This window comes from Budorcas taxicolor, chromosome 10 (genome assembly GCF_023091745.1).
Source record: "Budorcas taxicolor isolate Tak-1 chromosome 10, Takin1.1, whole genome shotgun sequence".
Taxonomy (NCBI): domain Eukaryota; kingdom Metazoa; phylum Chordata; class Mammalia; order Artiodactyla; family Bovidae; genus Budorcas; species Budorcas taxicolor.
The window spans coordinates 29,506,376-29,530,111 of NC_068919.1; the positions used below are offsets into that span (position 1 = coordinate 29,506,376).

The window sequence follows — 23,736 nt, forward strand, 5'->3', positions numbered from 1 at the left end:
CTTTCAGCTAACCAAGTATCTGAGTTTTCAGTTTGAACCCTTATCTCCAGTCCACAGGGTCTCAAACAGTCAGACATGGCTAAGCAACTGAACAACAACATCCCACTTCTTAACATTATTAGTGGTTCAAACTAATGCCCTTGAAGCTTCCTTCAGCCATATATTTCTACGTCATTTCTTCTGCAAAATCCTTCAAGGTGGTGGCTTTCAAACTTGTTTAATTGCAACAACTTTTAACAGTAAGAAACATATATATATATATATATATAAAATGTTAACAGCTTAGCATGCACATCACACATGTATATACACACACATATGTTTCACAAAATAATAAATAACCTTACCATGTACAATGGATTTTTATATTTTCTATCTTATTGTAGGTTCTTTCACTTAAAGGAAAAAATGTGACCGCTAAATTCAGTTTGGAAAATATCGCCTTGGGTCTCTTCACTGCCTGAACTTGGTCTAAAATGTAAGTCACTCTTCTTGGTAGCTTTAATCTACCTTTCCAGACTTATTCCCACTACTCCTTAAAATTGAGCTTTAGCCAAACTGAACTACTATTTCCCTAATATATCTTATGATTTCCTGCTTCCATGACTGTGGCTAAACTAAGCTCTTAATTTGCAACATTCTCTTACGCATATTCCATGCTTGCCTTTGTCAAAATTGAAACAACCTTTAAGGATATCCTAGTGGATATCCTAGCCACAGGCTTCCTAGTGGCTCAGAGGGTAAAGCGTCTGCCTGCAGTGCAGGACACCTGGGTTCGATCCCTGGGTTGGGAAGATCTCCTGGAGAAGGAAATGGCAACCCACTCCAGTTCTCTTGCCTGGAAAATCCCATGGACGGAGAAGCCTGGTAGGCGACCCGATGGAGTCGCAAAGAGTCGGACACGACTGTGTGATTTCATTTTCTTTAAGAATATCAAACGTAACTTCCCCTGGAAAGCCTCTAGTGACTTCCCAACACAGGGGACTTTTTTCTTTTCTGAATCCCCACAGCTCATTAAAGGCACACTCTAATGGCAACTCTACATTTTACTAGTTTTTTGTTTCTGTGTATTATCAGGATCTTGTACATCTCTTTACTTTACAATAGTGGTACATTATAAGCACTCAATTAATGTTTACAAAATTAAAGACTTGAAGAGTGAAGGTAAAAGGAGAAGGGGGTGGCAAAGGATGAGATGGTTAGATAGTCTCACTGGCTCAATGGACTTGAATTTAAGCTCTGGGAGATAGTGAAGGATGGGGGGAACCTGGCGTGCTGCAGCCCATGGCGTTTCAGAGTCGGCCATGACTTAGTAACTGAACAACAATGACAAAATGAAAGACATTAGAAACGTCTCTAAATATTAATAGTATCAGTATAGGTTAAAGTTAACAGGAAAAGTCAAGGTCAATTGACACATATTTTGATTCTCACATGTCATAAAACAAGACCCTATTAAATCATTTCCTATCAATTAAAAAACCTTCTAAATATTTATTGACATTATCATTGATTTTATGATTAATTTGAGGTTTGTAGTAGCATGTGTGTGTGCTCACTTGTTCAGCTGCGTCTGGCTCTCTGCAGTCCCATGGTCTATAGCCTGCCAGGCTCCTCTGCCTGTGGGATTTTCCAGGCAAGAGCACTGAAGTGGGGTGCCATTTTCTACTCCAGGGAATCTTCCTTACCCAGGGATCAAACCCATGTCTCTTGCATTTCCTGCATTGGTTGATGGATTCTTTACCGCTAGCACACCTGGGAAGCCCCACTTTACAGTTTAGGCACTACAAATTGCTGAATGAAGATGTTCCCTATTTAAAAGGGAAAACCAACATAAAAAGTTCAATTCACAACCTATCATTTTGTTGTGAGACCACCAACAGAGTCTTATGTTACAAAAAAATGTAAAGACAACAATAAAGGAATACAGTAATCTACACTTATAAATCTTTGTAATGTGTTCTTGGTTATTTAATAGAGAAAATAACAAAGATGTGGTAAACTACAGGTATAGAAATGAAATAATGGGCTGTGGAACAGAAGCATACAACTAGCATCTTAGACAACTCCAGAAGTAGACATTAACAAAGGATTTCTTAAAAAATAAACAGTAGCATAGTCAGGAAAATAGTAAAAAAAAAAAAAAAAAAAGTCAATAGGACACAAACATCAGAGTTTGAAAAGCATAAAAGAAAGACATTTGAGAGACAAGTCACACATACCCAATACACTTTAAAATATATAGAGTAGATGATAAGATAGAAAAGAAATCTATGGTTCGTAGAAGAGAGGAAAACAAGGACATAAAAGTAAGTCAATTGGTGAATTTACAGAGGCAATGAATCAGCCAAAAGATAAAGAATATGTAAGTGCATGTGTAATGTACACATACAATCACCGATACTAAGTTCAAGGGTGAGGAGACAGAATGACAGCTTTGCTAGGATGAGGAGGTCACGTTTTTCAGGCTTTAAGGGAAATCTATAGATGAAGACTATAGATCTGTGATAAGTTTACACACTGTAATAACTGACAAGTATAATCTAACATTTTATTTCCAGACAGGTCATCCATCAGGTACTTTCTCATGCATGCTTGACTTTAAGATCAAAAGGGCCAGAGATGGCACAGCCTCAATACAGACAAACCTGGAAGTCAAAATGACACTGGTCTGTGCTAATTTGAAATCTTCCTGTTTGGAGTCCAGAATCAATACTAGCAAAGCATTTCTTATGCCAAGGGACTAGGCTTAATGTCCATATCTTGGGAACTGACAGGGCTTGAGGCAAGCTGTACAATACTTAAGATCCAGGAGCAATGTGTACAGTGCTATGTGCCTGTTTAATTAGCACTATGGGTCCTCCCTGCAATCTTAAGGCCTCTTCTATGTTCTTCCCACTCAAAACTCTTTGGATTTGCCTTAAGCCATCCAATGATCTAGGGTTTTTTTCCCCTGAGATCCAAAGTGAAAAGAGATTCACAAAGCAATTTTCCACCATAATAAGGAGGTTTTCTAAGATACATGTATCAATCTGGAAAAGTATCTGCTTAGCATTTTTATGAAATATTCTGCAGCTGGAAATTATTCCTGGTAAACTTGGTGACACTGTCATATCAATAAGATATAATATTTTGAAAAGTTTCACTATCATGTCCATTCTATTTAAGCTTCTAAATGAAAAACAAAAATAAAATTGCCAATGGTTTTACATGATATTTTTAAACAATGTTGTGACTTCCCTTGCATTAGATAAATTATTATATAAAGACTAATCTGTTACATTTCAGACTAATTTGTTCAACAATCCTTTAAAAGACATCTAAAGTAATGCTCAACATTCCCCAAGCCAGGCTTCAGCAATACGTGAACTGTGAACTTCCAGATGTTCAGGCTGGTTTTAGAAAAGGCAGAGGAACCAGAGATCAAACTGCCAACATCTGCTGGGTCATGGAAAAAGCAAGAGAGTTCCAGAAAAACATCTATTTCTGCTTTATTGACTATGCCAAAGCCCTTGACTATGTGGATCACAATAAATCATGGAAAATTCTGAAAGAGATGGGAATACCAGACCACCTGACCTGCCTCTTGAGAAACCTATATGCAGGTCAGGAAGCAACAGTTAGAACTGGACATGGAACAACAGACTGGTTCCAAGTAGCAAAAGGAGTATGTCAAGGCTGTATATTGTCACCCTTCTTATTTAACTTATATGCAGAGTACATCATGAGAAACGCTGGGCTGGAAGAAGCACAAGCTGGAATCAAGATTGCTGGGAGAAATATCAATAACCTCAGATATGCAGATGACACCACCCTTATGGCAGAAAGTGAAGAGGAGCTAAAAAGCCTCTTGATGAAAGTGAAAGTGGAGAGTGAAAAAGTTGGCTTAAAGCTCAACATTCAGAAAACGAAGATCATGGTATCCGGTCCCATCACTTCATGGGAAATAGATGGGGAAACAGTGGAAACAGTGTCAGACTTTATTTTTAGGGACTCTAAAATCACTGTAGACGGTGACTGGAGCCATGAAATTAAAAGACACTTACTCCTTGGAAGAAAAGTTATGACCAACCTAGATAGCATATTCAAAAGCAGAGACATTACTTTGCCGACTAAGGTCCGTCTAGTCAAGGCTATGGTTTTTCCAGTGGTCATGTATGGATGTGAGAGTTGCACTGTGAAGAAAGCTGAGCGCTGAAGGACTGATGCTTTTGAACTGTGGTGTTGGGGAAGACTCTTGAGAGTCCCTTGGAGTGCAAGGAGATCCAACCAGTCCATTCTAAAGGACGTTGGTCCTGGGTGTTCATTGGAAGGACTGATGCTAAAGCAGAAACTCCAATACTTTGGCTACCTCATGTGAAGAGTTGATTCATTAGAAAAGACCCTGATGCTGGGAGGGATTGGGGGCAGGAGGAGAAGGGGACAACAGAGGATGAGATGGCTGGATGGCATCACCAACTTGATGGACATGAGTTTGAGTAGACTCTGGGAGTTGGTGATGGACAGGGAGGCCTTGCGTACTGCAATTCATGGGGTCGCAAAGAGTAGGACATGACTGAGCAACTGAACTGAATATGCCAGGAACATAGCTGGACACCAGAGATATAAAAGTGTACAGCACTGAGATTGTCTTTGAGGGTCTCACAGTATAGCAAGAGACAATCATATAAACAATCCGAGTAATGTACTGAGAAGTACAGTGGAGTTATAGACAAGCTGCCAAGATATAGGAATGTAAATCAGAGCCTATTTCACAGAAGGATATGAAGGAAGAAGGAGTTCAGGAGAACAAAGAGATAAAGGCAAAGAAAAGCATAGGCAAAAATCTCAGATACAAAAAAACAATCTCCTGGAAAACTAATTTGTTCAATATAACTTGACCCAGAAGCTTGTGTGAGAATAGCAGGATCAGACAACAGGTGGGACTGCAAAGGCCTTTTCCTAAAGAGTATTTTTTGCCAGGCTAATTTGTTTGGACTTTATCTTAAACATGGGTATTTAAAGACTTAACGCAGATCATGCATGCATGCTCAGTCACTGAGTCATGTCCAACTCTTTGAAACCCTGTAGACTAGGGCTCATCAGGCTCCTCCTCCAAGGGGTTCCTTCCACCCCAGGGACTGAACCCACACCTCTTACATCTCCTGCATTGGCAGGCAGATTCTTTACCTCTGCACAGATTGGGAAGCCCATTTTTACAGATCGGCTGATAATAATGTGGTACAAAGGTTGGCAGGTACACAAGGCAATACTGAAGGCAAGCGGACCAGTTAGAAGACTTGTACAGTCTAGACAAAAAAACTAGTAATGGTCAAAATGAAGTCAAAGGGTCAACTTCAGAGGTAACAGAAGTAATATCAAAAGGTCCTAAAGATCTAAGGATTGTGGTTGAGATGGGAGGGAACTGAGAAAGTGGAAGTCTGGTAGTGAAGCCCCAGGTTACATTCAAGTAATGGGATAAATAACAATGCTTCTAACTAACAGGGAAATACAGAAAAGGGAGCAAATTTGCATAAAAAGATAATGAGGAAACATTGAACTTGTTGAGTTTATCATGCCTATGGAGAAGGAAATGGCAACCCACTCCAGTATTCTTGCCTGGAGAATCCCATGGATGGAGGAGCTTGGTGGGCTACAGTCCACGAGTCGCAAAGAGTTGGACACGACTGAGCGACTTCACTTTCATGGACAACTAAATATACAGGTCCTAGAGTATAAGCTCACTGTTGTGGCTCTAATCATCAACTATTTTTTTTTTAAACAAGCTAAGAAGGAACAGAAAGAGAGAGGGAGGAAGCCAAAAAAAGAAGGGGTGGGGAGAAAGGGAAGAAAATACTGAAAGAAGAACCATCAAGTATGGCTCTCAAGCTTGTGAGCAATTGGAACCTGTTTACTTTCAGGAAAATTGTTATTCTTGAACCCCCTACCACAGTTTAGCCTCCTATCAGCAACAGCCTGCTTTATATTTGGAGATCTATCCTTCCAACACTGGGTCCTGTTCTTCCCCTAGTTCAGTTTAGCCGCTCAGTCATGTCCAACTCTTTGCGACCCCATGAATCGCAGCATGCCAGGCCTCCCTGTCCATCACCAACTCCCAGAGTTCACACAGACTCACGTCCATCGAGTCCATGATGCCATCCAGCCATCTCATCCTCTGTTGTCCCCTTCTCCTGCCCCCAATCCCTCCCAGCATCAGAGTCTTTTCCAATGAGTCAACTCTTCGCATGAGGTGGCCAAAGTACTGGAGCTTCAGCTTTAGCATCATTCCTTCTAAAGAAATCCCAGGGTTGATCTCCTTCAGAATGGACTGGTTGGATGTCCTTGCAGTCCAAGGGACTCTCAAGAGTCTTCTCCAACACCACAGTTCAAACGCATCAATTCTTTGGCACTCAGCCTTCTTCACAGTCCAACTCTCACATCCATACATGACCGCAGGAGAAACCATAGCCTTGACTAGACAGACCTTAGTCGGCAAAGTAATGTCTCTGCTTTTGAATATACTGTCTACGTTGGTCATAACTTTTCTTCCAAGGAGGAAGCCTCTTTTAATTTCATGGCTGCAATCACCATCTGCAGTGATTTTGGAGCCAAAAAAAATAAAGTCTGACACTGTTTCTACTGTTTCCCCATCTATTTCCCATGAAGTGATGGGACCGGATACCATGATCTTCGTTTTCTGAATGTTGAGCTTTAAGCCAACTTTTTCACTCTCCACTTTCACTTTCATCAAGAGGCTTTTTAGCTCCTCTTCACTTTCTGCCATAAGGGTGGTGTCATCTGCATATCTGAGGTTATTGATATTTCTCCCAGCAATCTTGATGCCAGTTTGTGTTTCTTCCAGTCCAGCGTTTCTCATGATGTACTCTGCGTATAAGTTAAATAAGCAGGGTGACAATATACAGCCTTGATGTAATCCTTTTCCTATTTGGAACCAGTCTGTTGTTCCATGTCCAGTTCTAACTGTTGCTTCCTGACCTGCATACAGATTTCTCAAGAGGCAGGTTAGGTGGTCTGGTATTCATCTCTCTCAGAATTTTCCACAGTTTCTTGTGATCTGCACAGTCAAATGCTTTGGCATAGTCAATAAAGCAGAAATAGATGTTTTTCTGGAACTCTCTTGCTTTTTCCATGATCCAGCGGATGTTGGCAATTTGATCTCTGGTTCCTCTGCCTTTTCAAAAACCAGCTTGAACATCAGGGAGTTCATGGTTCACGTATTGCTGAAGTCTGGCTTGGAGAATTTTGAGCATTACTTTACTAGCGTGTGAGATGAGTGCAATTGTGCGGTAGTTTGAGCATTCTTTTGCATTGCCTTTCTTTGGAATTGGAACGAAAACTGAACTTTTCCGGTCCTGTGACCACTGCTGAGTTTTCCAAACTTGCTGGCATATTGAGTGCAGTACTTTCACAGCATTATCTTTCAGGATTTGAAACAGTTCAACTGGAATTCCATCACCCCCACTAGCTTTGTTCATAGCGATGCTTTCTAAGGCCCACTTGACTTCACATTCCAAGATGTCTGGCTCTAGATTAGTGATCACATCATCATGATTATCTGGGTGGTAAAGATCTTTTTTATACAGTTCTTCTGTGTATTCTTGCCACCTCTTCTTAATATCTTCTGCTTCTGTCAGGTCCAGACCATTTCTGTCCTTTATCGAGCCCATCTTTACATGAAATGTTCCCTTGGTATCTCTAATTTTCTTGAAGAGATCTCTAGTTTTTCCCATTCTGTTGTTTTCCTCTATTTCTTTGCATTGATTGCTGAAGAAGGCTTTCTTATCTCTTCTTGCTATTCTTTGGAACTCTGTATTCAGATGTTTATATCTTTGCTTTTCTCCTTTGCTTTTCACCTGTCTTCTTTTCACGGCTATTTGTAAGGCCTCCCAGAAAGCCATTTTGCTTTTTTGCATTTCTTTTCCATGGGGATGGTCTTGATCCCTGTCTCCTGTACAATGTCACGAACTTCATTCCATAGTTCATCAGGCACTCTATCTATCAGATCTAGACCCTTAAATCTATTTCTCACTTCCGCTGTATAATCATAAGGGATTTGATTTAGGTCATACCTGAATGGTCTAGCGGTTTTCCCTACTTTCTTCAATTTAAGTCTGAATTTGGCAATAAGGAGTTCATGATCCGAGCCACAGTCAGCTCCTGGTCTTGTTTTTGTTGACTATATAGAGCTTCTCCATCTTTGGCTGCAAAGAATATAATCAATCTGATTTCAGTGTTGACCATCTGGTGATGTCCATGTGTAGAGTCTTCTCTTGTGTTGTTGGAAGAGGGTGTTTGCTATGACCAGTGCATTTTCTTGGCAAAACTCTATTAGTCTTTGCCCTGCTTCACTCCGCATTCCAAGGCCAAATTTGCCTGTTACTCCAGGTGTTTCTTGACTTCCTATTTTTGCATTCCAGTCCCCTATAATGAAAAGGACATCTTTTTTGGGTGTTAGTTCTAAAAGATCTTGTAGGTCTTCATAAGACCATTCAACTTCAGCTTCTTCAGCGTTACTGGTTGGGGCATAGGCTTGGATAACTGTGATATTGAATGTTTTGCCTTGGAGACGAACAGAGATCATTCTGTCGTTTTTGAGATTGCATCCAAGTACTGCATTTAGAACTCTTTGTTGACCATGATGGCTACTCCATTTCTTCTGAGGGATTCCTGCCCGCAGTAGTAGATGTAATGGTCATCTGAGTTAAATTCACCCATTCCAGTCCATTTTACTTCTTCCCCTAGAACCACAGTAAATGTGGTTTCAGTAATCATGACTCAGTCTCTTGCTCCAGGACTGGCACAGGATCTAGACCTGTCGCATCAAACAAAATCATCATCTCCCAACAACAGGTTCATGGATGATACAAGTCAAGCCACTGAATGACAATGAACCATAACTGTATTTTTCTTCCAGCTATTTGAGATTACCACTTTTCCTACTAAGTATGGACTTCCCAGGTAGCACAGTGGTAAAGAACCCGTCTGCCAATGCAGGAGACACAAGAGATGCAGGTTCAAACCCTGGGTTGGGAAGATCCCCAGAGCTGTACATGACTGAGTGTGTGGGCACATGCGTGCGCGCGCGCGCACACACACACACACACACACACACACACACACACACACGATGGGAAGATCCCCAGAGCTGTACATGACTGAGTGTGTGGGCACATGCGTGCACGCGCGTGCACGCACACACACACACACACACACACACACACACACGAGTTAGAAAGGATGTAATTACAAGCCATCTTCTGACTACAGGGGTCCAAATCGAGAATAGAGTCAGCAGAAAGTAAAGGCAAGAGATTAAAAACGGGTGTGTCTGTGTGTGTTTGTGTTCTGATTACATAGTTTGTATCTTGTTTCTAATCTACTTAAAGCTAACTTATCTTCAGGTCATTATCAGTAAATTCTCTTTTTTATTTAAATCAGCTTGAACAAGACTTTCTGCTTCTTGTAATCAAAAGAATTTTAACCAATATAAAGAGTAAAGTAGTAATCAATGTTTTTTAAAAATATTAAATTAAAATTCATTTTAAAAAATCAGTTATTCACGTCTTTCTATCAACAGTAAATATTCTATTGAAAAAAGAAAATTATGCATTTATTGTTGCATTTAAATTAAAACTATCCACTAAGTAATTTAAAATCATATTTAACATAATTGATACCAATATAAAATCCCTAATGCAAAAAAGAACATGAAAGAAGAAAAGTATTAAAGATTTGAAGAGGAAGATTGAAACTTAGGGAAGAATATTAAATGAATTTCATTAGAATGAAATTAACACAGATTTCTGGATCAAGAGATTCCATTAAAATGAAAACAAAGTTATAAGCTCTAAAAAAACAAAGAAAACTGGCGGGGAGACATCAACGGAGTAGGGATTTCAATTAGATTCTTGAGTCAGAAAGCAGCAGAAGAAGGAACAATGACTGATAAATCAACAGAGGAAGTTGTAACCCACAGTTTGTATAGGAGAGAAGAAAGCCAAGAAAGGAGCTAAACAAGGCCACACTATCCTGAGCTCCAGGTATAACAAGGATGAAGCGTGAAGCTGGAAAAACTGTAATCTCAAAAAATAGCATCTGTTCAGCTTTCCTCTTGCCTTATTCTTAGTTATGAACAAGTAACCAAGACATTTGAGAAAAGCCTTCAACATGAAAGAGAAGAAAACATGAGAAAACAGACCCCAAAGAAAACACAAATATTTCAGAGAATGAAATGTTTAAAGACTCTAATCTGTATTTTAACATGGATATAAGGATGTTATTAATACATCTATAGAAGGAAAAAGAGGTTGTTATTAAAAAGGAACAATCAATAAACAAGTAAAGTTCCTGACTGCTAAAATAAAAAGAAAATTTCAACAAGAAAGTAGGGTGTTTAAAAGAGAAACCTCACAGAATGTACAATAAAAAATAGAGATGGAAGATATGTGAGAAGAGACAAGAGACATGAAAATTCAAACTGGGAGGTCTAAAGTGTGATCAATTAGAGTACCAGCAAAAGAGAATAAAGAAGATCAAAGGGAGTCAATTATCAAATACCGGAAAGGCATTTTGTAGAGCCATCCTCACACTGCAATTCTATTGCCTCTGCCACTTTTTGTGTGTCAGATTAGACAGCAGGTTCTCCTCTTTCTCTATCAAAAAAAGAAAGCAGTAGCAGTTTTAGGTCTCACATCCACATATTGCTCCGTGTAGGAGAAAGACCTTATCTTTTGCCAACTGTCCATCATCTTACATTTCATCCTATGTGGTACAATGCAGATTAATAAAACCAAACCTGACCTAATGGCTAGGGCCAGGATGCCATGCTGTGAGTGGCTTTCATCTGGATTAGGATAAAAGGAAAGAGGTATGCTGCTCCTCAATAGAAAACTGTAGAAAGGATACAGGGAAGCCACTTTCAACGTCCAGTGTGCTGTTGTGACATTTCATTACATCAAACATAACGACACAATCATAAAAGACAACAGAGAAGAAACACGAGTCAGCTAAAAGGAACAAATATCACACTAGCATGAAACTTCTCATCACAAAATGCTAGAGGACCATGGAACAACGCTTTTAATGATTTGAGGAAAAGTGACCTTCATCCTAAAATATTAAATTTAATGAACATACTAATCAAATATGAGGGTAGAATAAGAACATTTGCAAACTGCAAGGACTTGAAAGTAACTTCTCTAAGGAAATCTCTTATTGATGGATTCCATTGAAATCAGGGAATAAACCAAGAAAGAGGACAATATCAGATCCAGTAAGAAGCAGCTCCAGTTGAGAAAGAAAGAATAAGTGATCCTCAAATATATTCTTTATAGAGTTATGGTATTTAGACATATCATGCAGGAACTATTGCATTGCTTTATGTGACTTAAAAGAAAAACACCCCAGAATTTGAAAATTACTATATTTTTAGAGAATAATACAAGTCATCTATATGCCAAACTAACCCAGATGAGAATCAAATGATATTTTAATATTAAAGAAATTAAATTACTATATTTTTAGAGAATAATACAAGTCATCTATATGCCAAACTAACCCAGATGAGAATCAAATGATATTTTAATATTAAAGAAATTTTAAAGAATAAAAGACTAGCTACATGAAAGCCAGATATTTTGCAAACAGCTTGAGATATATATATATACACACACACCTGTCATAATCACCTGACAATCCATAAGACATAAAGGCTTATTCCACTTCTATTAGCTTTCATGACTTCTATAAAATGTGGATAGTCAGGAAATCTTTAATTCTGCAAATTCTTCCAAGTCTTTCCTACTTCTTTTAAGCAATTAGCCAATTAAATTCTTTGTAAAAAACAAACATCTCCTATTCAAATATTAGCTCTAATATCTGGGGGTAAAAAGAGTTAACAATAACAAAAGTCTGACATACATGTGAAAGTCACAAAACTACAACCTGTTATAAATAAATGTTTAAAATGAAAATGAATCTAAATGCTTTCAATTCTTCATTAATATTCAAAGGATTAAAAAAATGCAATTCCATCTTTTTCTTGGAACAAGGGAAGACGAACTTGAAGAATTATAGCTCTTCTCAACTCGTTTTTTCCCATAATTACTCAATTATTCATTAGAATATGCAAGACCGCTATTGGAATCTTTGCACCAGTGTTTCATAAATGGATTTAACTATAAAAACCTGGTTATACAATCTCTTCCATAAAAGCAGTATATTTCTGATATTTATGTCCTTAAAATATCCTATAGTAAAATTAATATTTTTGCACAGGAAAAGAAGGAACTATTTAGTCCCAGACAACTTGATAACATCTCTTTCAGCTATAGTTATAATTATCATGTACGAACTTCCAAAGCAGAAGTTGTCAAGATTTAACATTAACATTAATTTATGTCATAACTGACGGTTACTATAAAGATAATGGCAAAGCATCCATTTCTCCAAAGACAAAACGCATCAAAAGGGAAATTTCTTCTTCATTACTACTAATCAGCCCATTTTTAATTAAATTGATTAGTAATCTATTATCTTTCCCTTTCTCAGAAGGGTGTTATTATCACAGTTTCTCCAAAGTTATCAGTTATCAGTGGTTTTTAAGCAACCTAATTACCTGTAGTATTGAGTCCTACCATTTTGTAATGTTGGCTTATGCTACAAACTTAATACCTAGTTTCTTTGTACCCTAAGGAAGAATTTTGAGAATGAAGAATTTGCACTCAATATTTCACACCTCAAAGTGAATGTTGTCAAAGTCTTAGTGGTTCACATGGATAGAGGTGAAATTTCTTTTATGCCTTCTCTGTTGTTTGACAGGACTTTCCAGTTGGTTCAGTGGTAAGAAATCCACCTGCCAACACAGGAGACACAGGAGACGTGGGTTTTTTCCCTGAGTTGGGAAGATCCCTTGGAAGAGGAAATGGCAACCCACTCCAGTATTCTTGCCTGGAAAATGGCATAGACAGAGGAGCCTGGTGGGCTACGGTCCATAGGGTCACAAAGAATTAGACATGATGATAATCAAAATAGTTGTTATTAGCATGTATATTCCTAAAAGGAAGAAATCAGGTCCCTGCGATTTCCTTTGAAAATTATTTACCTTTTATGCTACCCATATCCAAACAGCAATTTTTTTTTTCTAAATAGTAAATTATAGAACCATTCTTTCCCTTTCAGTTTTGTTTTTTAAAGGCTAAATAAAAATAAGAATTTTCTGTGTTGGAGAAGACTCAAGAGTCCCCTGGACTGCAAGGAGATCAAACCAGTTAACCCTAAAGGAAGTCAGTCTTGAATATTCCTTGGAAGGACATGCTGAAGTTGAAGCTTCAATATTTTGGCCACCTGATACAAAGAATGGACTCACTGGCAAAGATTCTGATGCTGGGAAAGATTGAAGGCAGGAGGAGAAGGGGATGACTGAGGATGAGATGGTTGGATGGCATCACCAACTCAATGGACATGAGTTTGAGCAAGCTTTGAGAGTTAGTGATGGACAGGGAAGCCTGGCGTGTTGCAGTCCCTGGGGTCACAAAGAGTCAGACACCACTGAGCAACTAAACTGAACTGAACTGATGTAGAAAATAAGAGATATTTTCAAAGTTAAAAGAATTGAAGAGTTTCATATATTTTTAAAATCAAAACTCTTAGCTAATATTAGGCTTTGATCAGCATCAAATCTGAAGTACAGCACTAAAGTAGCTATTTGAGACTAGCAAATTTTTTCATGACAGGGGTTCATAACATAACTTCTGAAAAGCTAAACTTCTCTAAAGAATGAGAAAATAAAATGCAATGTCCCTTGGTACAAGAAGGGACAGAAATTTTCTTTCCTTTGTAAAAAAATAAGACATCAAGGAAATATTTGGTTTAAATTCTCTATTTTACTAGCTACACCTTATATGAATTGCCTGTAGTTGACTGGATAAAATTCATATTTAAGAGTACTGAACTGTATTAAAATAGTTGACTATATTAAGAATAAAAAGATGACTGCTTAATATAAAAGGATATCTATTAATTAACATTTACTACGTATAGTACCTAGTAGATAGATAAGTCCCATACATTCTCTCCTCAATTTTCCATCCAGAGAAATTAAGAATGAATGCACAATTGCTGCAAACTCTTATATTCAGAAACTTAAGTATTTAATTTATAAACCTCTTTCACGAACTAAAAGTAAGGCTCAGTCTCTCTTTCGTTAGGTCTACTGAAATTTCACCAAAGCAGCAAGGTCTTTCTGGACCACTCACTGCCATCACTCTTCATCACCTTGACTCCGCTTCATCTTTCTTCACAGTACTCTTCACCACCATGCATATAATTTATTTGTTTGCTTACTGACCTGTCTCCTACAGAAAAGTAAGCTCCAACAAAATAAGACTTTTTCTATCTGTTCATTGTCCTATCCCCGGTGCCTAGAACTACATATAACAAGACATTCAAAAAAATATTTGCTAAAAACATGATTGAAAATTCACCAGCTCCAAAATCCTAAGGAAAACTTGGGTAAATATCAATTATCGGTGCCAAACTATACCAAAAATTCTATTTTTAAACAATATAAAATATAAAGGCATAGTAACAGTTTTCTAACTGAAAAGACAAAATAGCTTTTCAAAGAATAGTTGGGCTTCTTGGAGTTATAAAATATTTATTACTAAATAATTCAGTAAATATAATTTACTAAATTACACACTAAACTCAGTAAATGTAATTAGTCGCTCTACATACCTTAACAAGTTTCAAAAGCTCATAGAGATCTTCAACTTCATCACCTTCACATTTGGTGTACACTGGTCCCGTATCCATGCTCTTTCCCCTTATGGTACGGCGATAGAGGGGAAGAGCCATCGCTTCTGCATACAAATCAATGGCATGATGACCTACTGTCTGATACATGTAGCTATCCAGTTCATCTGACCCCTCTGCAACAGATAAAGGGAAATAATCAAACAGAATGAAAGACAGTGGGTTTGAAAGTCCACCTGAGTTTCACTGCCTGGAGAGCAGTCAATACAACTTGATTCCAAAAACATCAATAAGAACAAAAATATTCAAAACAGATGAATCACCTGAACCTTTTTAGTGATACAAATGAACTTAGAAATATACTGGAATAGGCTTTTTGATTTCTTTACTCTATTTTTTAGAAAAAAGAATCATGAAAATATATAAAGATTGTTTGTAAAGATAGTCATCAGCATTTTTTATAATATCAATAGATTAAAATTATAGTATATTCACATAATACTATGCAGCTATTAATATAATTTTAAAGAAGAGTATTTTCTAAAGTATGTTCTGCAGAATAGAAATCCCATGAGATATTATTAGGTACTGGATGAAAAAATAAAGGATTCCGTGGGCAAATGAATTTATATAAAAAATGAGGATAAACCATATTAAATAGGTGTTTTAACTGCAATTCTTCCTAGGCTAAGCAGCTTTAAGATGCTCTAACAAGGCGAGAGTGTATGAATTATCTCTCAAATTTATCTATCTATATAACACTTACATTTTCATAGGGTATTTATGGTGCAAACACAATATCTAGAAATGCTATGGTAAATAATAATGACAAGGAAGGTGTTAAACAATATTTTTAAGCTTTTAAACAGTTACAAAACAATGTTTGACATATATGTGTGTATCTGTGTGTATCTGTGTATATATGCATATATGCCAAGCAGATCTAGGCTTTCCACTGAATGTGAAAGCATTTCATCAAAAGGCATGAAAAATTATATTGTAAGGGCCTTCAATAATCAAAATCACCACAGTATGCCATCAGATTTTGGCTCACACAACAGATTGCTATCCATGTACTCATATTATTATTGTAAATCTGTTTAGCCCCGGTTTCAGTAGGAAGGAGAGATATAGCCAAAGTAACCTAAAAGCCTCTTAGATTACCTTCATCTCAAATTTAAACTAGATCTTTAAATGTATTAGCTTTAAAGACAATTAATACAATCGAATTAATATATTTAAATAACTTTCAGTTTCTCAGCCAGAAACTTCCTGATGTTAGCAAAATAATTACAACATTTTACTGAATTCAAAAACCTAGAAGACAGTTTTCCTTTAAGGCTCCATTTAGTCCCAACCACAACGTAACTTTTATTAATGGAAGCTAGATAACAATAATAGTATGAGATCAAATAAAACCAAAAGGCTCCGCTGTTGCCTGAAGCACCTCAATTAACATGCCACAAAAGTTCCTACTACAAATTTAAAGAGATAGCTTTGTGAATTTTATGACAAGTTCACATTTATCCCCATTATGGGGATAAACTCTTTTCCAGACTACCCACTGAAAACTCAGTGCTATGATTTAGTTTAACCAACTTTATACTGGAGTCATCTCTACCAGTCATTCCTCATTAAGATTCCTTTTACATGTTTAGGGGGAGAAAAAAAAAGCCAGTCAATGAATCATTCAATAATCACCAACATCCTGTTGATTTTAAATCAAGATTAGCTAAACTCTATCCACCAACCCATAGCCATCTATTTGCTTCCATTATAATAAGAATGCAGCTGATTTCCTCAAGCTTTTAGTTTATAATATTCCAATTCAATTTACTACTAAATTCTTTCTAACAATATTCTAGGGTTTCCCTAGTGGCTCAGCTGGTAAAGAATCCACCTGCAATGCAGGAGAACCAGGTTTGATCCTTGGGTTGAGATGATACTCTGGAGAAGGGAAAGGCAACCTCCAGTATTCTTGCCTGGAGAATCCCATGGACAGAGGAGCCTTCCACTAAGGGGCATAATTTAAAGATATACTTTGCCTGTCATCTTACCCACCTTGCTAGTGAACCTTAAGCACAAGGAAGATTATAAAGATGATTCAAAACAGGATTTTTCAACTTTATAGTGGTTCAAAAGCAATACACATTAAATAAAAATTGTACTTCAAATTTTGAATTGTCATCTTTTCCCAGACTAGTGATACATGATCCATTCTCTCTGTGACACTGGGCAGCAGCAGTAGATAGCCACAACTCCCAGGCAACCACATGATCAAGACAGCAAACAACTAATATACTTAAGAACCATTCTATTTTTCACTTCCACACACTACAGAATTCAATAAACTACATAAGATATTCATCACTTTATTATAAAAGAAGCTTTGTGTTAGATGATTTTGCCCTACTGTAGGCTAATATAAGTGTTCTAAGTAGAGTTAAGGTAGGCTAGGCTAAGTTATCATGATCAGTAGGTTGGGTGTATTAAATGAATTTCTGACAGAATATTTTCAACTAATGTAAGTCAAAATCTGTACATCAGTGATTCAGTACAAGGGAACTATAACTATTCATGTAGAAAAGTTGAAGACAAGATAAAAATTCCATGGAGTGAAATTACATCATGTATGTATTATATAAACAATCTTCTTTTTAAATACCAACACCTCTAAAGATAGAAAGCTTAAAAAACTTACTTGCCTGACTGGCCACAAAGGATAAGAAAATTCTTTCCTGAAGTAACAGAATACAACCTGCAAGGAAATTCTGCTGCTTCTTTTATAATACAGACATTGTAGTATAGTTCCCATTCACCCTTAAATAATTTTCTCTTCATTATTTAAAGTCAGAAATAGGAGGTCACTTTCTAAACATCCAGAGAAGGCAATGGCAACCCACTCCAGTACTCTTGCCTGGAAAAACCTGTGGACGGAGAAGCCTGGTAGGCCGCAGTCCATGGGGTCGCTAGGAGTCGGACACGACTGAGCGACTTCACTTTCCCTTCCCTTTCTAAACATACTACTTTGAAAATGCTATTATTATTAATCATCAGAAACCCATACAAAATCCTAAGGTGTATGTTTACACCTGACCCTCCACAGGACCTTCATAGGACCTGTTCTACTTCCTCGTATAAAATATTTCTAATCTTTATACTCCCACTTTACTTCAAGCATTACTTGGCTCTTAATCAGAGAAAGAAAGAAAACTCAGATAATTGCTTGCCTTGCAGGGTTAACTCTAGTTAGTTCATTATTCATTCATCAATCAATAAACCTTGAGTGAATGCCTGTCAGGGCCACAGAGTTTTCCCAAGTGCTGAGGAACAATTAAAGGAATATAGAAGATATGACTTCTCCTCTCAAGAAGTTTACAAAAAATCTATTTGGGCATTAAAAAAATAGAAAACAACTCTAAAATGATATAAAAATAAAAATTCAATAGGCTGGCAGCACTGAAGAAGGAACAAAGGAAGGAAGAAAAATATCTAGTGCAAGATTCAGATTTAAATGGCTTCCCTGGTAGCTCAGAGAGTAAAGAATCTGCTCGCAACCCAGGTTCAATCCGTGGATCAGGAAGATCCTCTGGAGAAGAGAATGGCTACCCACTCCAGCATTTTTGCCTGGAGAATTCCATGGACAGAGGAGCCTGGTGGGCTACAATCCAAAGTTTTGCAAAGAGTCAGACATAACTAAGCGACTAACACTCACTTTTACTCACTCACTCAGATTAAACCGAATTTGTTGGGGACCTACTTCACACCAGGAATTATTAGTGTTTTTGCATATAATACTCATTTAATTAAACCTAAAATAACAGTAGAGCAAAAGCATGGAATCTTAAAAGAAGCTGAGTAAAGGGAATGATAAAAAGATCTTAGTAGAAAAGCAGTAAGAGTTAGACAAGTTTAATCTCCCTCTATTACATTTTAACAGTTAATATCTATGGTTGCATGAGTATAATAAAAGAGTATGAAAAGCAAATCAATGAATATTTTTCTTTTATTTAAAAGTCTGATTGGGAAAAATATATATATAATTATGATTATGTGTAGTGATGGATGTAAAGTAAACTTATTGTGGTAATCAAGTGAAATGATTATATATGATATATATATATAAAATCACTGTTATATATATAAAATGAATACAGTATTATGTATCAACTATATCTCAATTAAAAAAAAAAGATTTTGTTGGTTGAACTGTGTCACTCCCAAATACTTGGAGTAAAGTCCTAACATCTAATACCTCAAAATGTTACCTTGTTTGGGAATAGAGTCATTGAAGATATAATTAGTTGAAATGAAGTCATTAGCGTGAGCCCTTCACCAAATATGACTGGTGTCCATATTAAAAGAGTAAATTTGGATACCATGGACACAGAGGAAAAAAAATATCTAAATGGAGAAATTTCACTGGAGAAAAACTGAAAAAAGTAGCTAAAATAAGGTCTGTGGATTATTTGTAGGTGTCCTTATTACCATAGATGAATAAAAAGTGGAAATGTATTGTTCAATGGCTTTCTCAAGTATCACACATTTAGTTTACATCTAAGATGGCTAAACTGAATGCTTTTAATAACAAAATTTACATATTATCATTTATTCATTTATGTCTTACTTTCCAAGCTCCAAAGAGTTGTATGCTATTTACCCGTGCATTGCCAACAACACTTGGAAAATTGTTGTAATGGAACAACAGTGCACTCTGAAGTAAGAGGATTCAAGTATCAGCTCTACAAGTTTGTATTAGCTATTTTACCTTGGACAAAATTGTAAAACTCTAAGCTTCAGTATCTTTGCCTAGGAGTAACTTTCTAGGAGTTCTTAGGAGGATTAAATATTACACAATTGAAAACACTTAGCGCAGAATGTAGCATCTGCGGCTGCTGCTAAGTCACTTCAGTCATGTCTGACTCTGTGCGACCCCAGAGACGGCAGCCCACCAGGCTCCCCTGTCCCGGAGATTCTCCAGGCAAGAACACTGGAGTGGGTTGCCATTTCCTTCTCCAATGCATGAAAGTGAAAAGTGAAAGCGAATGTAGCATCTAAACAGTGCTAAAGATATAAGAGTTCCCATTAATTGTTTGCATATTGCGTACAAGAGAATGCAATTATGAGGCTGGAGTTTCAGTCATTTAGAGAACTTTCCAATATATGTATACACTTACCTTGGTTTTCAGCAGGTCTTAGATTTGCTAAAGCAACAATCTGATGCCCAGCAGCAACGCACTGCATCATATTATAACAGCTGTCCTTCCCACCACTAAAAAAATAAATAGATAAGGAGACAAATAAATATCAGGTTACTGTTATTAAACATACATCAAAACAGAACACATTATTTTTTTCAGCTTTTCAGAATATGAGAGACTTATTTTGCATTAGAATGTGTAATTTCCACAGCATATGCAACTGATCAAAGGAAACTGAATATCTAAAGTTGCTACTCACAAGGGCTTATAAAATTATATGCCATCATAACAAAGATTATGCTAAAATGGTAACTCTTTGGTTTTTGATAGCTGTTTTGCTTTAAAATATAAAGTGTTTTGCAAATAAAAAATGATTGAATTTTACATTCCAGTTAAACACATTATATATACTTCTCAGATGAAATTTTTTATGAAAAAGTACAAAAAGTACCTGTTCTTTCCCACTTTGAGAATGCTAATGATGGTCACCAGCACCAATTAAAGGATCAAATTAAAGATCTGAGATGCAGTCAAATGACAAAGTTTGACATACTTGGCGGGTTCAAATTCTGTAGAGGTTGAAATCGAAATGCTGAATTACACTGACAAAGTTAAACATCAGTACCGGAAGAACTTCAGCTTTCAACCATCACCACATACGATGGCAGGATAAGGCTTGAGTCATAAATCTAATAAACAAATTGACAGGAACTTCTAAATTCTGGTACCAAATCCACCTAAGGCAAATCACTTACTCAAGACCAGAGTTAGTTCATCTTTAACAAAGTTGAATTGCAACCATTATACTATTTTGGTTAAATACTCTACTGTTCCTCTCTATGCATGTTTCTTCTTTTAAAAAAAATCATTGTCTCTCTTCCTTTGTTTTATTCCTGTTTCCTTTCATATATATCCAAATTCAGAACTTGGCCTTTTATTTTAAAATATGCTAAGACCTAAAATATGATTTTAAAACAGTATTTCCCAAATTGTGCCCTGTAGGTAGCCGTTCCCTTCTCCAGGGCATCTTTCCAACCCAAGGATCAAACCCAGGTCTCCCACATTGCAGGTGGATTCTTTACCAGCTGAGCCACCAGGGAAGCCCAAGAATACTGGAGTGGGTAGATGATCCCTTCTCCAGCAGATGTTTCCAAACTAGGAATCCAACGGGGATCTTCTGCATAGCAGGTGGATTCTTTACCAGCTGAGCTACATGGGAAGCCCCCTGTGGGACAAGTGTCCAACAAATGCTCTAAGAACATAAGCTTTTCAAGGTCAAATTAAGTTTAGAAAAGGCTGAGTCCCTTACTCACTTCTTAGAACATCACAAAATACATAACATATGTTAGGGGAGACATCCTACAGAAGATCAGAATTTTAGTTCCCAATTCTGGAATACTAAGCTAAGTTACTCATTGTGCTTGGGTTTGTATGCTTTGTTACAAAATTAGAGAATGGCCTAACTAATCTTCAAGGTGCCATTCAACTGTAAAATTAAATGACTCAATCTTTTGTATATTAGGAAAATAATGTTCTTCACAGTCTAAAGATACGTAAGAATCTTGGTTTCACTTATTCCCTAGAATGCACACACATGTCTCATCTCTTAGTGCACCCACATACACACACTAAACATACTTATTACAAGTAGAGTCACAGTATTAAATTCAAATCCAAACACATTCAAGTGTATGTGCATACAAATATATCTATGTCTTATGTATGCATTCACATTTATATTGGAGAAGGAAATGGCAACCCACTCCAGTACTCTTGGCCTGAAAATCCCATGGATGAAGGAGCCTGGTAGGTTACAGTCCATGGGGTGGCAAAGAGTCAGACACGACTGAGCGACTTCACTCACTTCATACTTTATCACTGGAGAAAGAAATGGCAACCCACTCCAATATTCTTGCCTGGAGAATCCCATGGACAGAGGAGCCTGGCGGGCCATGGTCCATTGGGTCGCAGAGAGTCAGACACAACTGAAGTGACTAAGCACGCACGCACTCACATTTGTATGTACATACTATGTTCTGTACTCCAACTTATAGCATATCTTCCAACACTTATACAGATCTTACATTTTAGCAACAATTTTCCAACACTGCTTCTTTTAAAAAGTAATTAGCTTATTATAAAAGTAAAATATGCACACAATAGAGTATTTAGTGTAATAAATTATACCAATTTTCTTCTCTCTTTCCCTCCAACATTTCTGAGACTGTAGCTAAGTGTCCTACTTGAATGGTTAAACTTTTGGTAAACTGCATGTGGATGTGAATTACTCATTTCCTGGACTGCTTTTTATTCTTACTGATCTATATCAACTGAAGTTCATTCATAATGGTGAAAGCTTAATCATTCAGTTTACAGAAGAAATTCACTGTATAAAAATAATTATTTTGGCACTATAGTCTTAGTATCTTAACAATGGCACTGAAGTAAAAGATGTTATATTGAGAGTTCTTACTGGGTCACACTGTTTTCAGCCAGTATTAATTTCCTAAGGTACTGAACAAAGATTTTCATGAAATCTTCCAGGTTGCATGGCTGCGTGCAACTCACTCTACATCGATCCAATTCTCATCAAACAAACGTTCAAACAGTTTAAATTCCCTTTTGCATGTTGTTACTTTGTTCCCTTTTGTTTCAGTCCATAGAACGAGTATGGAGCCATTTAAACTGACCAGCCTTTGGCCGTCATAGACACCTAAACATGATGGGTTACTACAGACTTCAAACTCTTTTTGGAATGTGGAGTATGTTACCATAAAGTCACCTTTCTAAACGCAATGAGTCTCCAAAGCAATGGCAGCTGGATCTAGGATAAAACAGGATAATTCCATCTCTATCCTTGACACCAAGGTAAAGAACATCCTCGTCAGAAGCAATTCTGTCACTACTGGGTTGCAGAAGACGGAGAGGTGGTCTTTTGTGAGAGGGGGCGGGGCTGGTAGCAACCTAGGGAATAAGGCTGGGCCGGAGGACCCGCAGAAAGATAGGATCCTGAGAAGAAAACGAAGAGAAAAGGGTAGGGGGGCACTAAGCGGCGTCAAGTACTGCCTCTCAAACTCCACAGCCTATTACAGCTTTTGAGAATCCGACCCAGGTCCAAGTCAGACTAACTAAACGCTCTGGCGGTGAGTGCCAGGCATCAGTAGTTTAAAACGTAAATCCAATCTGAACCTAAGTCTGGAGCCCAGACGACCAGAGAGGCGGCGACGGGCAGACAGGAGTGCCAGCCCGGGACCCGGAACCCGAAGGCTCCGCCTCTTCCTGCGGCCAGGAGGAGCAGCCGAGCCCGCGACGAGCGGCTCCTGCACGGACACCGCCCGATCGGCGGCGGCGGCGGCGGCAGCTCCCGCCCGGTCAGTCGGAAAGGACCAGAGGCTGACAGGGAAGAGGAAGGCAGCGTGGACGCCGCGTTACCTGATCAGAGCTGCCACCCTCATGCTGGGCGCAGTGCGCGTGCGTGCGGCGAGCGCGGGTGGGAGCTAGGAAGTCGCCGCCGTCGCCCCCGCCCCCGCCGTGACGTGCCCGGGGCCTCAAGCGCCTGTTCGCTCCGTCGCCTGTCAGGCAACCGGCGCTGCCGCCGGTGCGGCGGCCAGAGGGATACCTGGGCGCGGAGCACGCGTCACTTGGAGCCTAGTCCGTGAGTCACGGATGTCGCGTCCCCGGAAAGAACGCTGTTTAGGCACGGCCTAACCACCTAAGTAAGGGCACTGAAGCTGCCTGGGAAGGTCAAGGCCCGCATCGCAGAGCTGGGCTCGGGGGCACT

At 38.1% G+C, this 23,736-nt stretch overlaps 1 protein-coding gene across 1 annotated transcript in view; it reads right to left on the reverse strand.

Annotated features, from left to right (window-relative positions):
• Window positions 1-23,410, reverse strand: part of DPH6 (diphthamine biosynthesis 6) — a 199,064-nt gene extending 175,654 nt beyond the window's left edge. The window contains exons 1-3 of the mRNA XM_052646951.1: window positions 23,388-23,410; window positions 19,932-20,026; window positions 14,737-14,930 (exon numbers count right to left, since the gene is read on the reverse strand). Coding sequence (XP_052502911.1) covers window positions 14,737-14,930; window positions 19,932-20,026; window positions 23,388-23,410 — 312 coding nt within the window. The remainder of the gene's footprint in view (window positions 1-14,736; window positions 14,931-19,931; window positions 20,027-23,387) is intronic.
• Between the last annotated feature and the right edge of the window lie 326 nt (window positions 23,411-23,736).